Below are 17,828 nucleotides of genomic sequence, written 5' to 3'. Positions count from 1 at the left end.
AACCGGTTCAGAACCGTTTCGAATTTCGATTCAAACAGACCAGACAAAACGGAGCGGTTTTTTTTATTTCCTTAACTTTTATTTGCAATTCAATTCACTTTTATTTGAGGAAAACGCGATATGATGCGAACTAATATGCGTCACTTGCGCTCCAATCCAAAGTGCTAGCGTTATCGCTAGCGTTGCATACGGTTGTTACTTTCGTCAGAAATGCATGCGTTGCTGAATACTAGGATATTATTAGTAAGGTCAACCGGTCACACACTACATTCCTTCGCACGGTTGGTGCATGTATGTTGTTTAGAAGAACTTCCCTACCAACACTAAAAAAGGGGGAAGAAGAAAAAGGTAATCAACTAAAACCACACTAATATAATTACAAATTGCTTGGACAACTCCAAGTGTCTCTCTCGCTGTTGTCCCACCGTTTTGTTTTAGCCTACGTTTCCTGGTTCTGCCTGATCGTATCTGCCGCCTTTCGGAATACGGTATAGCTGTGCGTGCTGTCCTCAATAATAATAGCTCTAATTATAGTTAAAATCATTAATATCCTACTATAGATACCATTACTATTAGCAATATCAATTAACAGGTAAATGATTATTAGTTGCAAAACTGGGGCTGTAAATGTTCATCTCTACTGTGAAAGGTTTCTGTTTCGGGGTATTTTCTTTACCCAGTTTTTGATGCATGCTATAAATCGTTTGGTCATACCCTCATCAAATCTCAAAATTTGTCTATTTTATCTGACTTTCACTAAAACAAAGCCTACTTTAAGTCAACTGTTCTCAAGTTACGCCAATGTTTTGCGAGAGGAAAAAAGGAAAGCGAACCTTACAAATAACAGAAGGAGCGAGCAAATGGAAGAGAGAGAGAGAGAGAGAGAGAAGTGTTACCTATCCATTTGGGGTAGGATTTCGGGTCTCTTACAATGGCAAGCAAGCATATATGCATTCAAATGGCACGTCAAAACAACAATCGCATATAGGGAATCAGCCACGCTAGTGTAGATGAAGGGATAAATGCAGCTGCGTTTTTCTCCAAGCGGTGAAATGATTTTTCCTTTAGCTTTTATCGCTCTATACTGATTATATACGTACTCGTACAGACATTCAAACATAGTCACACACACACGCACACATACTACTCATACACACAGCTCACAGTCACACATTTACTAGCCCAAGGTATCTTCTTGAGTCTCGTGATGAAATGGGCATTAGAATAATTTAAAACATTGCCTTTCCTGCAGCGCAACCAAACACTCCGATGGAAGGATCCTCCTTACAAAGTAGCATCTCCTGTCCTGTATCGAGTCGAGTCGAGTCGTTAATCGTCGTGGTACACACTACTACTATCAAGCATGTCTGCAAACATGGAGTCATGCTTTTTGCTGTGCTGTGGATTCCCGAACGAATCCCTCTTGCCGCAATGGCGCATCTTTGCGTCGCATCTAGCCAGATACCTTTCAGTCATTAATCGTCCTAAGCTAAACAGCCCTGGCCCTAAAACTGCCACCTTCCTGGTTCTACTTCTTCTTCCACAAACCAAAATGTCAAACAAAGCCACCAAATTTTGGGGGCAACGATGGCAACTTCCTGATGGCACACCTGTCCTGATTTGGCTTCCGTTCCTGTCCGCGCTCACTGCCGTTCACTCTCCAGCTCCACGTTCTGGTCCTGTTGCGTTTCCGGCGGTTCTTCTTCCGGTTCCGTCGCTAATCCTTGCGCTTTGTCGTACGGAAGGGGGAGAACCTCCGGTGGCAACACCAATATGGCGGACGATGAAGATGCTGACGCACCGCCGTAGCTGCCGTCGTGGATGAGGTTCTTGAACTCGAGGATTGTCTGCATGGTGGTGGTGGTGGTAGTGCTGGGTGTGACCAGTCCATCCTCCGACTCGTTGCCATTCGTGCCAATGGCCGTTCGACCAACATCGTTGTTATCGTCATGGATGGTGTGTCCCGCCATCGACACGGTGCCGGAACGATCCATTGGGTCCTGTGCTGGGGCCGTTTCATACTTCAACTCATCGTATGGCTGCTGCTGTGGGATGGTGAGTACACTGACGCCCGGTTCATCGTCCAGATCGTCATCGTTTACGGGAAGATCCGGTAGATGAGTTTGGGGGATGCTGTTGGGTAGCGAGGGTCCACTCGTGGAAGGGGACGCACCTACGGAAGATGCGATCGGGAGGTGAGCTGCCACTATCGGCATCGGTGGAGGTGCAGGTGCATGGGTGGAAGTTTCGTAAAGAATCGGTATCGGAGCAACGGTGGCAAGGGCTAGTGGGACGCCAGCAGGTAGAATCGGTGTGATGGGTCCAGTGACCGAGACGGCAGCAGCTGCTGCCGATGGTACGGATGGAGCTGGAGCAACGGCGGCAGCCGGCATGACGAGCGTCGAGGGGACGAGGATCTGCACGATCGAGGGTGGTTGGATCATGACGTTCGAGGGTACGAGCGGGGCTTGAGGTTTGAGCAGAGGCTGCAACATGGCGATCGGTGGTTGGATGAAGATCGGTGTCTCTACTGGCATCTGCTGAGGGACGATACAGTGAGCGACACCGTTGAGACGTGTGTGATAGAACTCCATCTGGTTGATCAGCTCCGGGAGCGATTCGTTGCAGAGGACAGGATTTTCTGGAATGGAGGAATAGGAACTGTTTAGTATCACGAGAAACTCTAGATCAAGTTATTAGGACTGAAAAAAGCGTACCGTCGAGGAAGATCTCCAACCGGTTCGGAACACCATGATTACTGCAGCGAGTATTCGACACAAGATCGACCGAAAGCTCTCGGATCATGTTCTTCGACAGATCGGCCACACATAGAATCGGGAGTCCGTGGAAATCCTTGTGCATCGTGGTCAGTTGGTTGTAGGATGCATTCAACGACTCCAGTGAGGGCAGGAACGTCTAAAGATCGAAAGGAGAGAGGGAGAGAGAGCAAAACCAGCCATGAGAAACGCATTCCAAAGAACCTGATAATGAACAAACCTTGGACAGTTCCTCCAGTGTCTTGAGCTGGTTAAATGATAGATCCAACCGCTCCAGCTCCTCCATACCGATCAGATCGTTCGGGGTAATGGTCTGCAGCTCGTTGTGCGCCACGTTCAGAATGCGCAGATTGTTCAATCCCATCAGAGCACCGTCCAGCGATCGCAGCCGATTGTTGTTGAGCCGTAGTTCGGAAATGATCAGTCCAGAATCGATCATATTCTCCATCCGTCCGCTCAACACCTCAATGTGGTTGTGGGACAGGTCGAGCAGGCGCAACTTCCGCAAACCAGCCACCTCCTGCAGGGAAAACTCACGCAGCCGGTTCTCGCTAAAGTTGGCGTTGATCAGTCCCTTGCAGTTGAGCAGCGATCCGTTCAGATTCACCAGCCAGTTCCCGGCAAGATTGAGCTCCTCGAGCCGTTCCGCCTCGACAAACTCATCCCGGCGCAGTTCACTGATCTGGTTGTCCTGGGCGAGCAGCTTCGTCAGATGGGTGGCACGGGCGAGCAGTCCGTCCAGCGAGCGCAATCGATTGCCGGGGACGCAAAGGTTGTCCAGATTCTTCAGGAACCGCAGCTCCGTAGGAAGCTGCTCGAGCAGATTGTTTTGGGCCGTTATCATGATAAGGTTAGGCGAGCCGAGCGGCAGCTCACCGGCCAGTGTCGTGAGGTTGTTTTCGTTGATGAACAGTAGCTTCAGCTCGTCAAGGTGCCGAATGCTGCCGTTCAGGGAGCGGAGTTGGTTCATACTGAGCTGCAGGGAGTGAATCGTTTTCGGCAGGGCGTCCGTATCGATGCGTTGCAGTTGATTGTTGCCCATGATCAAATGACGAAGGTTTTGAAGGTGCCGGAACGTGTCGCCCGATATGTAGCGTATGCGACTGCGGGCTAGATCGAGCGTACCTAAGTTGGGCATCTGCTCGAACATGTCCGGCGGTATCTCCTCGAGCAGATTGTCTGCGGCACTGAACAGATCCAACCGGGGTAAATTACGGAACGATGATACCGGAAGATGGCTGTGGGAGAAAGAGAGAAAAGATAAAGTCCACATGTCGTTAACATTTCGATCCGCCATTTTGAACTAACTTCTACTACTAAGCAAACGCGCGTGATTGACACTATGTAACGCTTCGCAGTTACCCTACAGGTAACGCTTCACTTGAGAAGACCACGCCATCTGTCATTTTGTGCTTGTTTACTGAAACAAAGTAGTATGGTTTATAAACTCACAATAGCCGATTCACAGCTCCTGTAAACGTGCCTCACTCATGCTCTACAGTGAAATAGTAAACATCGCCAGTACGGACGACCGCAGTACAACAAATTAGCATCCAATCGATTGCGAAGCCCACCCCATTGGCTGTTTGTATTTTCGTCATTCGGAATATATGAACAAACGCTCATGAATGAACGGTTCGGCCATGGGTCAGTATAAATCAAGTCGTTTGCTCATTTCTGGCGCGTCAACGACATTGAGACCCGCCGGCCCGAGTTGGCTGCAGTTGCACACGTCATCGGCGCATCGTCCACCGTCCGTACCCCGACCGTCGCGATCGTGTCAGGCAAGTGTTAAATGGCTTCATAAGTTCTGATTTAATTAATTAATATATGGAGTGAAAGCATGTGTTTCGCATCGCATGGAAGGGCTCGCGCGCGCACATCTCGGCTGGACGGAACTGGAAACGTGGCAAGCCGTGCAACATACTGTTGGCCATTTTTGCAAAACGCGCGCCACAGGTCGCGTGGTAATGCCGCACGTCACACAAATCACCGTGTTCTGGTACAGTGCAGAACTCGATCAGATCGGGCCTCTTGGGAAGCGGAGTATGATGGGAATCCGCTTCCGATGGGGAAGGCATAGGGAGAGGAGAGGAGACCGAGAGATGCCCTGAACCAATTAACACGATCGTAAATCAGTGCTGAAATTATTAAACATTATTGTTATGGCCCATCCGGGCCCATCCAATCGCAGCAACAGAACACGTTCCGATTCGCTACTGCTGCTGCTGCTGCTGCTTCTGATTGATAACGCTTCTTGTTGCGTTAAAACGGTCCTCATCTCACGTCTGGGGTGATTCCGATTTCTGGCTTTTCCACTCGCTCTCTCTCTCTCTCTCTCTCTCTCTCTCTCTCTCTCTCTCTCTCGTCCGGGTCCGATGTCGCCGGTTAGATCGTAAAATTTGACGCCATCGGGACGGGTAACGGGTTAATGGTAGCAGCCGAAGTTGCAGCTGATGGCTGTGATTGAGATAACCTCTAGTACTTAACACCGTGACGTGACGTCCGATGGTGCTCAAACTGAGCTGAAATCAATTTGCAATAGCCTGGGGACACTACAACATTGGCTAGTGCTAAATTTTGATTATTGCTTTTGAGAATTATATGCATCCAGCCCAGCTCCAGGCCGAAGAACTGGTTCGCAGTTGAGCAAGAAATGGGCTGCCAGACGTCTGCTCAGTGATATTGACCTGTCAAAGTGAACCCGAGCGTGGAGACTAGGGAGGATTGTGAAAGCGTGACTGTATTTTAATCAGCACCAGACATGCCCCGGTGATGATGCTCTGGGAAGTTGTGGGAATTAGTACACTGCGCCACCACTGCTAGAGAGACAATGAATCGACTCGACCTTTCCCTTGCTTCGACCAGGACCATGTGAGTTGCTCGTGACACATTGGTCTAAGAACTTCTAGGCACTAGCTAACTAAGGATGTGAAGGCTTGAGATGTTCGAAACTGCCTCCAAAGTTTTGTGTTTGAGTCTTACTAATATTGCGTTCCGCATCTTCTCAACACTTTCTTTCGCTGGTCGAGACTCTCAAAGCTGAACCACTGCGTAAAACAGTGCTACGTGCAGGGGACAACTTGATGATGAGGTGGTCCTACCATCATCATCATCATCATCACAACCGTTGTACAGCTCCAACCAGTTGACACCGACCGCGCGGGACCGCGAGGGTTTAATTGAATTACCATTGATTGATTTCAATTATCGTTCGACTCCAATCAAATCATATCAAACGTTACGGCGCCACACCACACCAATGGCACCCCCTTTAGGGAGAATCAGTGAAGGTTCAAACCCAACTTGGGAGAAAACAATCACGCCTCATTCAATGTGCGGAGAGGGACGAAAAAAAAAAATCTCCCGGCATGGTTTGTGGGGCGGGAATCTCCGGTCACCCTCAGGAACAACGTGTTGGCAGTTTTCTCCAACTTGACCCGCGACCTGCCACGAGAAAGCGCCAGTTTGTGTGACGCCATGGGCGTCCAAACAGTTGCCGAGCTCCAGAAATTCTCAGGAACGGAACAAACTTGGTCGTTGGTCGACAAAGACTCTGTTTATCCACCCGATGCCTGTTGATAATGCCCGCCTGTTCCGATGCGAATGCGCAGATAGTGTCGATAGTGATCAGGGCGAGAAGAAATGGCATATTAATTCTTGGAGTTTCTGATGCAGCTAATGACGCACTGCAATTCAGCTGGAATTTGTGGGGGAGTAGCTGGACACCCGTATGGCTCCAACGGCACGATACGATCTGCAATCTGCGTGCAGTGAAGACACTGATTTCTTTTACTCCCATATAGACCACTTTCTTGGTGGATTCGTCCCTAGGCACGTGGAATTAATTGCCTACTGTGCGGGATAAGAAGAAGAGACATTTAACTAATCATCGTTTGAGTGTTGCTGGTCATATATTAAACCTAGCTATTAGAGGCGATAAATTGTCTGTTTGATTGATGGACGACAGGCTCGCTAGTCTACTCCTTATACCTGGGATCAAGGATTATACCAAGGCTAGAAAGCGACTAATTGATCATTTACGTCAGCAATGACGAATGGTCCGCGGAGTGATAGCGATCTAAACGCCACTCCCTAAGAAACTGTTTAGACAGCCGAAGATACCATGAATGCGTGCTAGGACCGATGTCACCTGGAGAATCGGTCAATCGCTTCAAATCCAATCGATTCCTTCGCCACCAAACTGTGCTTAGTAATGCTGACGCAAAAGTGACGACCTTAAGGGAAGCAACTATCGATCGATCGTGCGGGCCAAAAGCAAAATGGCAGATAACCATTTACGGTGGCCACCGACGCCATCATTCTAATTTCAATCAACCCTCCCACAATTTCGGTAACGATTTCGGTGTGTGTGTGTGTGTGTGTCATGGAGAAATATGATGGAAAGGACGTACATTCAAACTCCCGCTTACTGTTGGCAGGCTGACGCGAAGAGCAAACCGAGTGTGTGACTTATCAAAATTCTCCACTCGGCGATCAGCTGCGAGAGGCCGGTGTTAATGGTGGACACGGCACGGTCCATTTTACGCTTTTGCGGCACGTCCGCCTTTGGTACGCGGATATTGTAAATGGGCGAACGTCGGGGCGCACTGTGTGTTGACCCTTCACCGGGAGGAACGTGTTGAATCTTTGCGAGAGATCTAAGACCGAAGAGCGAGTGGGGAAACTGCCTTTCCCTACTGGCGGGTGATTCGTAGGACATCTTTAATGGCGCATTAGAGTTTAACCGACCGACATACACAGGCGGGTGGACTGTACATTTTGGCATATTTTGAGTTAAAATGTGCTTTTTTGGTATAAAGATGTGGGTTATGGTTATAAAGGGTTACTCATTTACTATCTTCTATTCTTCGTTAGTCATCCAAGTATTGAAGCGATATTAGCAGTCTGAAATGAATTAGACCATCAGTGCTAATAATCAATTGCGTCTTTTTGCCAGGCTCTGCATTTGTTAGCATGTTTTTAGAGTTGTTTTTGTTCTAGATTTATCTGGCCTGAATGTATTGTTAGCTATTCTATCGCTAAGGGCTAATCATAGTCCATAGTGAGTTGTGGATGATTGATTCTTGTATTAGAGCTTTGTTTGAACATTGGTAACAATCCTATGCAACTTGGAGTAATCATAGAATTGATTTCCATATTTGAGAATATGGACATCATACGACGTTTTAGTTCTAGGATTAGGACATTAAATTATTAGACATATTATGATAGACTGGCCGTTCTCGGGTAGTAAGGACTAATTATCCCCAATTAGTTGTATCATCTAATCATAGTTAATCGTCCAGCCCTTTTTCATGGCAGACCGGTAGAGTTTGTAGAACAGAACCTTTATGGGTAGCTCTGCAATATTTGTTTCTTTTTTAAATACAAAATTCAAGTCCTTTTTCTGCGAATTGCTGTGTAAAAATCTTTAATGGACTTTAGTTTCGATAGCTAGAATCCTACCCAGAATTTCTAATGGAACTCAAGAGACCTAGTGTCAGGTTTCTGACCGTGTCAGAGTGTTTTCTGAATAATGCTCAAGAAGACAAACAACAAAGCGGACGCCTGGTGGGCCGTACCCCACATCCCATATGGCACTTGTTTCTGTCAACCGGAAAAAAACTTGATCCCTTGCAGCGATCTCGCATCGCGGATGCCCACTATCACCGTCAACTGCCAAAAACGTCAGGCGTCAGGCAGGAGATGACTCAAGCCGGGCTCACAAGCTCCGGCAAGGGGGTTTTCCCACAATCCCTCCCGTATGGTGTGTGTTTTTCATTGACATGCCGGTAAGAGCGTTGGGCCATTCCGGGAAGAAGAAAGTATTATTTACAGCCCGTACCGCAAACTCGCACTGGCCTGTTTACTTAACGCATCCCGAGGGGTTGAAAATGGGAAAAAACCCAATTCTCATATTTCCCATCGAATTTGGGTAGCGGAACGTGTGAGGGTGCGGCAGGTACCCAGAAGTCAGAATACACCGGGCTGAATCCTTTCACAGATGATCACCAGCAAAGCGAGAAGGCGTGTCGTCTGGTGACTTTTTAATCTCGTGCAGCTGAATAAATAACCGAGGAGCGAAAGGCAACCGCTAAGCAACACCAAATCCTTCCACAACATGCGACATTGTAGACGGGTAACGTAGAGATTCTGCCGTGGTTGTTGGGCCTCCGTTGCAGCAGCAACTTTCAGTGTCACGACGTTAGCATATGGCGTCCGTGTATGGATCCGAACGCTGATAAGCGTCGCAAATTGAGCCGCTAATTAATTCACCGCCGGACGTTTTATTTACAAAATAACGCTGCGGTGCACCGGGGAGTTTCTGAAAAGTGCATTATAATGGGCGCACAACTATTTAGCAAGCGTTGCAATAGCTTGGTGCGATTGCATCAAACGCAGCTCAAGCTCTGGTTTTATATAATTTTCTACCTCACATCGCACGGATCACATTTCTAGCGGGTTGTGAAGGTTGTGTGGCATATGGTGACGTGTATTACAACATCGCAAAATTCGTCTGAAACCTGAGTCCTGCGGTGTCTTCCAAGCGTACGAACCGTACGGTACCATCCATCAAAACACGTCAACCACAACGACCGTGCTGTGAGTGACCCCGGCTAGTGTGTATTGGCAGTGTGAGTGTTTCGCTACTACACTTCCACCGGTGAATTGTTATTGTTTACAACTGCGATCATTGTAAGCAAGGAACGAGAGAGAGAGAGAGAGAGAGAGAGGGAAAGAGAGAGTGGCTAGGCATATTGTACAGATTATGTGGCCAAGCATGGCCCTTACCGCAACCTTTGCCTTAGCCGATGGGAAGCGGTTCACTTTCCAACGCGGTACTCGCCGCGTGGGTTCGTCACTCTCGTTCGGTGGCGTTGATAAGAACGCGATCACTCACACACAGCCCGAGGCTGGTCACTCGCGCACGGAAGCTCTGTGTGCGAGAAAGTGATCGTGCTCTGCCTGCCTGCCTGCCTGCCTGCCTGCACGTTATCGCATTGATCGGATCAGCATTGCATGTGTTTGATGTCGCGGATGGTGCGGACGTCATCATCAAACGTCAATCGATCGGGCGTCCTCTGAATCTCCTGATCTCATCATGCGTTAGCGAAGAGAGAAAATTCCCAACCAACAACAAACTGCCAACCTGCCTGTTTTGTTGCCCGCTGGAAACACCCCGCCGCCCGGTGTCGTCGGCAGACTTACCTCAGGTTGTCGAAGTTTATCCGGAGCGATTTGATGTTCATGTTCATCTCCCAGAACGAGAGGGCGGCCAGATCGAGCAGCTGCGAGTGCGAAATCGTCAGCCAGATGTTGTGATCCTCGGTGAAGCGATCCTGGAGCGCGTTCACCACCTGCCCGAACGATTCCATCTGCTCGCACTTGACGTCGATGTTGTTGGCGAACAGGCCGGGCGAACAGGTGCAGGGCGATATTTCACGCCGCACCGCACAGTTCAGCGAGGCCGAAGCCGTCATGCCGATGATCGTGTACAGCAGCGTGGCCATCGCTGCCGGTCGCTGTTACACTTGGAGTCGCGAAAAGTGTTTCGTCTATGGTCTGCGGGAAGACAACACTTTTTCCACAACTAACACTGGGTTTAGGCGGTTTTTTGTGCACACACACACACCCGATGTTCACTATCACTCGCTAGTCTAGGGGATTTGCTAGAAAGCACTGGAATTCGTTACACTTGAACACTGGAACTCGTTGCACTGAACCTTTGGGGCTATGGGCTAGAGAAGAAAGCTTCGTTATTGAGAGAGGTGTCACACGCTACATTCCGAGAACTAGACTAGACGCACACAACACGGCCCACAGAGGCTTCTGCCCGGACGCGGTACAATGTCAGTTCAGGTTCGCACCTCCACCAGAGGCCTGTTCCAGCTGATCGGCAGCTGATCGGTCGGAGAAGCTGCCGGAAGAGTCGGCCGTACACGTTCGATTATTTGCAACAACCGCAAACAAGCACCGTTCGGCCGCGAGATTACACACAACGTCTCTGTGTCGGTGTGCCTCTGGCCGGACTCTGCAGTTTTGTTGTGTGGTGTGTTTCACGGAGGGGCACGCATGTGGATCGCGGCGTTTGATGACTTTTCCGCCGCTGCCAATCAGACGGTTCGTCGGTTCGTGTTCGTGTGCTGGGTACTCGCGCGCTCGGTACTCTCTTCACAATAGGCCACTGACAGAGGCTTCACCCGACCTTACCCGTTGCGCGCGCCTTGTTTACGTTTGCGAGCCTCAGTTTCAGCTGGGATCAGCGATAATCGGGACCGAGCGTAATAATACGAGCCGCCAGTCTAGCGCCACTGTGCGCGCGACTAGCCGTGTGGAGTCGCCCCCTTTTCACCAACACTAGCACCAGCGTGGCTCTAGCGCCACGGTTCAACCCCCGGGGGAAGGGGGGGGGGGGGGTGAGTAGGTTGGAGGTTGGAAGTTTCTGACTTTTGGGAGGTGAAAGGGAGTGGGAGAATCGGGAGCAGGGGTATAGGAGCGGTCCGATTATTTGCTTCAACCGCAGGAGGAGTTTAATTTCTGCACTTGATACTTTCGAGTGAAAATAGCGATCGACGGCAAAAGCACGGACGGAAACTCTCAAGGTTCGGGGAAGGATTCGAGCGTACCTATGCTGGTTTTGTGAATCAACTCCGAGGTTTCAGGGCCACTTGAAAGAGGAGAGAGAAAAAGGAATTCTGGAGGACAGTAACGGTCAAGAATCTTCCAACTCCACCAGTTATTAAGAGTATCACTACTGTCTGATAACAGCCGTCTGCTGGGAGATTTCAATGTCTGCTCCAGTGCACTGCAAAATGCAAAGGTTGCTCTATGAATCACTACACACCACACGCTCTAGAACTCTAAGAACCCGAATCCGTCCACCACGGTGAAGATCGCGTTCGTCTATGGTGTCGCCGCGCGGCGTTACGCCAAACGGAACTCTCACGACTCGACTGACCCGATCTGTCCGATAAGCGCGGGGTAACGCAGTGCTTCCTCAGCGCCGTGTTGTCACCGGACACACATCTTCGCCGGCCCGCCGGCGCTATTGGGCACAAACCTCGACGCACCGCGATCGTTACACCGTTTAACACACACACACTCGCTCACTCAGTTGCGCCCACTCAGGCTCCGTCCGTTATCGGTATCACTTAAACAACAACCGACGGACACACTCCGAATGGCCCGGTGTAACCGTTACCGTAACGCACCTAACGCGCCCTTGTACGGTGTGCGAAATATGCTAGTGCGTGACGACGCGACGACACTGCCGTGCTGCTGCCGATGCTGCTGAGGACCGGACCGATGTCTGCATCCTACCACGTTCTCAAAACAATTGAGCGCCGAGCGTAACGGACGGTTTCCTTTTAAGAAAACGGTGGAAAAACAAATCACCGCCCGCGCCCGCGGAAGCCCACGGCTGCGGTTACACCCGTCACATTGGATCCTTCTCACCGCGGCAGGTCTTGCGCTCTTTCTCGGTATGTTGTTCTCTCTCTCTCTCCCTCTCTGTCCCTTTTTCTGTATCTGCTTTACTCTCATGTGTTCAGAACGTTCAGTGTGTTAATTGATGCTGGGTTTTGCTCGCACGGTGGCGATTCGGTGCAGAGCAAGTGTGTCAAACCTTGTGGCAGGTGGAGTATAGTTTTCAGTTTTGGTTCTTCTACATCCTCACTTTGCACTTAGCTTACGATTGCTGGAAAAATGCCTTAGTTAGTTTGCCTCTAACCTACCGAAGCTCAGGTTATTGTGTAAATAATTGCTGTTCTATACGTCAAAAATGTTTCTGTTTGTTGGATGGTTGGAAAGTGGATGCAAGCGAAAATACAGGCTTCGTTCTGGATAGAGCGAGATCGTACAACATTCATGCATGGGGCGGACCGGAGGAAGATGCGACACGGCTGAACCGGGGCTCAAATCGCATTTGGGCCGTTCCCCATAGTGAGGACTGACTATCCAACTTTGCTGTATCAGTAAGGAGCTAGTAAGCTAGAAATGGCAGGCATGACCTTACGAGGTCGTTAAGCCAGGAAAGAAGATGCATGCAACTGCTTCATCTTCTCTTTTGGCTCTGCGATCTTATGAGGTCTTAGCATTTTTGAATTCCTTATTTTGATTGTACCCATAGCAAGATAAATAGTCCTTTTTATTACGTATTTTACCATTTTTTCGAATTTGTGCGAATTTTCGGTATAATCGAGATCGGAGATCGAATGATCAGTTTTTAAAGCAGTGTTTAGAGTTTGAACTACAACAAATTTATTGACTAGTAAAAATTTTACCAGGGAATAAGCAGTGGCATAAATAAGAGCTCGTCCACTGAACTCAGCCAAATTGCCAATCCTTTTCCAGGAAACTCGGTCCAGAGTTGCATCCGATCTTTCTAAAAAGTGCAACTCCACTTGATCGCTCCAAAATGCCACCTGACGAGCACTGGAGGGGCATGAGTCCCAAATCTCGTCGGGTTGGACTAACGTCAGGATATCTACATGGTCGGCTCTAGTTTCAGTCAGGCAGGGATTCGATGCTCGGTGGCCTCGATGAAGTAAAACACTCAAATAGCTGTTAATTTAAAACTAAAATTATTTTTTTTTAATTTACAAACAATTCCAACCGAATACTAAGCATGGTATGTTTTAAACCCATCTGGTAAGGGTTTGACACCTTTGACACAGATGATTCGTTTACTGCCGGTTAATCCTCTCTTCGGCTCTTCTATTTTTTCCATCTCTCGTCTATTTTTTATTTTTTATTTTGACTTATGTTATATGCTGTCAGGCTAAATACTTTTAAAATGTTTATGGGCTAATTAACACTAAAAATATATATAATATAGTTTGCAGGGTGTTTAATAATTTTGACTTATCAACTCGATTTTTTGGACGCTGCACCTCGAGTGGATGTGATTTAATTTAACGCACATACAGTAAACTACAACGACAACTTCGTTTGTTTTATGCGAACGTCCAAAAAGTACGACCCAATTTTAAGAGCAAACGTTCCAAAGCAGGTTGTTGTTATGGTCCAGCAGCTTTCTTGAATTCCAGAGCATCGAACGCCCAAAAACCACACACCAATCGCGCTGTCTCGTAAATCCAGCTCCTACACCAACAGCCAAGACCTCCCGGTGGGTGGGTGCCCATTTGCAAAAACAACACCACCGGCCCAACCATTTGCAGAAAGATGGCGCCTGCGACGACCTGCACGATCAATCCCGCCAAGTGAAAACAAAACATTCATCCATCTGCCGCTGCGCCCTGGAAGATCGCTGTGCCCGCGTGTCCGTGTGGTGGCTGCACAGTAGCCAGGACGATGATTTCATAACTGCTCCAGCCCTCGGACACCCCCGTTCCAAAGCCCTCGGACCAACCGACGGGAGATAATATCAAATTAATTTTATTTATCGCTCCAATCATAAACTCTCTCCCACCCGTCACGCTAATTAATTTGCATACCGAGCGAGTTATCTTCTTTTTTTTGTTTTGGTTTCGCTTGCGAGCAGTAGGATGGCGCCTCCGACCGACTGCCGAGGCGCCATTTCGGCCAGCACAGACAGTCGGAGTCGCCGGGAACACGCGATCGCGTCCGACAGGACAGGATCACCGTTGGCCTGCGGAGCCTGTGGAGTTTTGCCCGGTTGCCCGGTACAAAGCATAAGAATATTTGCTTTGTTTTCTCACACCATTTGATGATGATGCGCACGCGCTCTCGCGGGTTCTGTGCCGTTTTGGAATGCGAGTTATGCGAAATATGCGGACCCGGCCGATGCGTTGAGGGTGTGATTTTTGTGCCGTGCTCTCTGTGCCGTGGGTCGTCTGCAATCGGTCCAACATAAGTGTTGATTGAAATCTTCGGTACGGTCGGTTTGGTACGACAGGAATACGGTTGAATACCGATATGCGATCGTTTTGGCCGTTGGTAGAGTAGTGTGTACCTGAGGAGGAGTCTAGCCTTATGAGTTCTAGACGGTGAGATATGTCTTGAGATCTATCCTGACTTAAAGGAGGCTTCTACTAGATCTGAAGTTCCTGGCGCTCCAAAGGCCTCATAGCTCTATATCTGTGGCTATCAACTCACCATCACGCAACGAGTCAACACGATCGACTCTCCAGCTGTAGGTATAATCAAGTCAAAGAAATGAAATATCCTCAAGGTTTCCTGTTTGCAGCGTGTGACTTCAAGTCATACCTTGAGACGAAATGGCTTATCACAATACCAGAGACGGCTTGCTGTGATGTCACAAATAGCTCCACAGTCGTCTCCTTCTCCTCTTCTTCAAAAAAGCCGTTGGCTGGGTGTTCCTTGTTCCTTGAAAGAGAGATCGAGAGTTCCTAGTTTTCCTGTCAATTAATTCGTAAAACCCCCAAATTGAAGTGCATATGTCTGCTATGTAAAGGTCAGCTAGATTTAAGTTCCTCAAAACCAGATATCGCCCTTAAGATGTCTCCTTCTATTAAGATTAAATCTACGGCCCTTGGTGATTAGGTCAAGAAGATCTTCCTCTACTTCCTTGGTACTGCTACAACCTCAATAGGTTTCGGCCTGCCATTTCTGTGATTTGATTTTACCTGTAACAAATTAGTCTGCGCCTCTGCGTACGGGGAGACGGTCTCTGGATGGGATTTGAACCCCGGTCCTCTCGTGTGTCGGCCATCAATTATTGGAACCTCGGAGATGAATTGGATTTGATCGTCCCAATCTGAAGACTCTAAACCGATTGCGAGTAGACTCAATGTTAATGCTCCATGTTGCAGTCTTATTTATGAAGCGTTAGTTTGAGCCATTGGCTCAATAAAGAGAAAGTCGTCAGAAGTATTTCAAAATCCACGCCTTACTCATATCTACACACCTGACACTTAATCATGCAATTGTGCGTCGGCGACCCACCCTACCTTCACAAAACCAGAAATCTCGATGCAAAGAAAAAAAAAACGCACACACACACACACACACACACAGCCAGAAACCGGCCAGCTGAAAATATGTACTACAGCAAAATAAGCCCATAAACCTGTCACAACATCGCAATCGCAAAGCCGGGATGGCGCCAACCGGCGACCGAAACAGAAGGATCCGGAATTCCCTCCCCCCCCCCGGCCTCCTGCGTCGGAGGGCCTCCCAAAATCGTCCGAAAAAATGTTTGTCATTCTTGGAATGCTTTCTTGCTTCTTTTTTTCTGTTTTCAATCATCTTGGGTCACGCTATTTTCCAAATTTAATCCTGTCCTCTCCGGCCATCAGTTTAATTTTAGCCACCGTTTAGTGGTGCGCTATGGGGAGGGAATGGGGGGTGCGCGGGGTTCGGCAGATGGCTGATTAACCGGCTAAAAATAGGGCATGTGTGTGGCGGCAATCCTCGGTTGTCGATTGTCGGTGGCGAAATTATGGAGACGACAGCACTCCTTACACCATTACGATATCACACACAACGTGATCTGGGGGGAAGTCAACCCGATAATCGCACGTGTGAATCAGAGTGGCCGAGCAGCTCAGTAAAGAGGGGAGACGGGGCCGGTTCGGTACATTCCAACTGGATCCTCTGAACGATGAGCTGCACTTGACACGCCTGAGCCTGGTACGTCAGCGACCCGGCACGGTTCTGTACACAAGTTCCTAAATCAAAGCTCAAGTTTGACTGGTCGTACTCTCTGTCCAGATAGACGGCACAGCAACACGCTGGATGGGAATTAACATTCCGCACATTCCTCCGCAGCGCAAGAGAGCGCACGAACGCGCGGAAAATCGTTTCGTTTCGGTTTGGTTGGCGCGCGCGGATCACATGATCGAGCCGGTTTGATAAGGCGAAAGCATGAATGGAAAACCATTGACATGCTTTTCCGCTGCACGACGTGAGGGGTGGGGGGTGGACATCGAACGGTCGCCCCTCCCCCCCCCCCCCATTACGTCATCACCGTTGGCATTTCGAGTCGGTTCGGTTCCTTCCGTCGGTGTTCAAGTGGTGTAAGGAAGGAGCTAGCTTCTCCGTTTTGCGGTTGGCATGTTAATGATTGGCGTTCGTTATTTCGATTCGGTGGCCGGCCGATCGCCAACGGGCCTGGTTCGATGCGCATTTTGGATAATCGATCAAAAATAGACAAACAGACGCCAGCGCGGTTACAAGAAAAGAAACGATTCTGGAGTTTCTTAGTTGGACAAGAGCTCAACTCAAAGATATCTGATATCAGGAATCTCCCCGTGTTCGATACCGTTCGGAAGTTTGAGTTATTCCCAAAGGCTCAGACGACCTAAACTTTCTCGAGGTTAGCGTTCGTCCGAGGTCTGTCCATCCAAGGACCATGTTCTCTTCCAGGACTTCCGACATAGCTATCGATAGTCGAAGATGGTGAGAGCATCAGCATCCATCCTCCTCCTAGAGGATAGCTCCAAAGCTTTACATACTCCTCGAGAGCCATCATGAGATATATACGCCAAACAGGACCTGATCATCCAGGACGGGAGGCTAGCATCTTAGCTTCATGATCGTCTGTAATGACTTTATGATCTAATATCATCCGGCACTTTGTTTTGGCAATGTTTAAGCTCAGTTTAAGATTGTATACTCACCCAGAGATACTACAGACCCTAACTTCCGTAGGCATATCCCGACGTTCGTCTGATATTTTGTACCCAGTGTCATGGGGGCGGTCCGGAAGCCGAGGCGATAACGGCGCCGGTTTCCACACGGCAGGACCGGAGTTCAAATCCCATCCAGCCTGCCTCCCCGTACGCAGAGGCGCAGACTACTTTGCTACGGGTAAAATCAAGTCACAGAAAGCCAGAAATTGGTAGGCCGAGACCTCTCGAGGTTGGTAGTGCCAAGGAAGAAGAAGAAGAAGTCTTGATGGAGGACTGGCAGGAATGACTATCCAGCTACGGATAACAGCAAGTCACCAGAAAGCCAGCAATGGCTGTCCGAACCCTTACGATGATATAGTGCCAAGGAAGAAGCAGAAGAGAAGTCCTGATGGAGTCTTTAAGACCACAAACGAGGGTTCTAAAGTCCCGATAGAGATGTATCCAGAGATGTATGCCCTTCTTTCAGCTGGAT

General features: G+C 48.8%; 1 protein-coding gene across 9 annotated transcripts; it reads right to left on the bottom strand.

Moving 5' to 3' along the window:
* Positions 1-57: 57 nt before the first annotated feature.
* On the bottom strand, positions 58-12,133 carry LOC118513055 (leucine-rich repeat-containing protein let-4). 9 transcript variants are annotated; one of them, XM_036058369.1, is made up of 5 exons: positions 11,993-12,133; positions 9,990-10,519; positions 2,998-4,015; positions 2,718-2,916; positions 58-2,641 (listed from the first exon to the last, which is right to left on the bottom strand). In XM_036058369.1, exons 2-5 carry the CDS (start codon positions 10,289-10,291, stop codon positions 1,644-1,646), a joined length of 2,517 nt encoding a protein of 838 aa, XP_035914262.1. In that variant the 5' UTR covers positions 10,292-10,519; positions 11,993-12,133; the 3' UTR covers positions 58-1,643. The 9 variants fall into 9 exon arrangements, with proteins under 9 accessions (XP_035914262.1, XP_035914263.1, XP_035914270.1 ...); XM_036058370.1 differs by having other exon boundaries at positions 11,983-12,132; XM_036058377.1 differs by having other exon boundaries at positions 9,990-10,512; positions 11,983-12,128.
* Positions 12,134-17,828: the final 5,695 nt, after the last annotated feature.

This window comes from Anopheles stephensi, chromosome 3 (assembly GCF_013141755.1).
Source record: "Anopheles stephensi strain Indian chromosome 3, UCI_ANSTEP_V1.0, whole genome shotgun sequence".
Classification (NCBI taxonomy): Eukaryota; Metazoa; Arthropoda; class Insecta; order Diptera; family Culicidae; genus Anopheles; species Anopheles stephensi.
This window is presented reverse-complemented; position numbering and strand designations above follow the sequence as displayed.

Coding starts and splice junctions, on each gene's coding strand:
- LOC118513055 (XM_036058369.1), bottom strand. CDS start 10,291: ATGGCCACGCTGCTGTACACGATCATCGGCATGACGGCTTCGGCCTCG. Junction 4,016..9,989: donor ATAAACTTCGACAACCTGAG/GTAAGTCTGCCG, acceptor TTTCTCCCACAG/CCATCTTCCGGTATCATCGT. Junction 2,917..2,997: donor CACTGGAGGAACTGTCCAAG/GTTTGTTCATTA, acceptor TTCGATCTTTAG/ACGTTCCTGCCCTCACTGGA.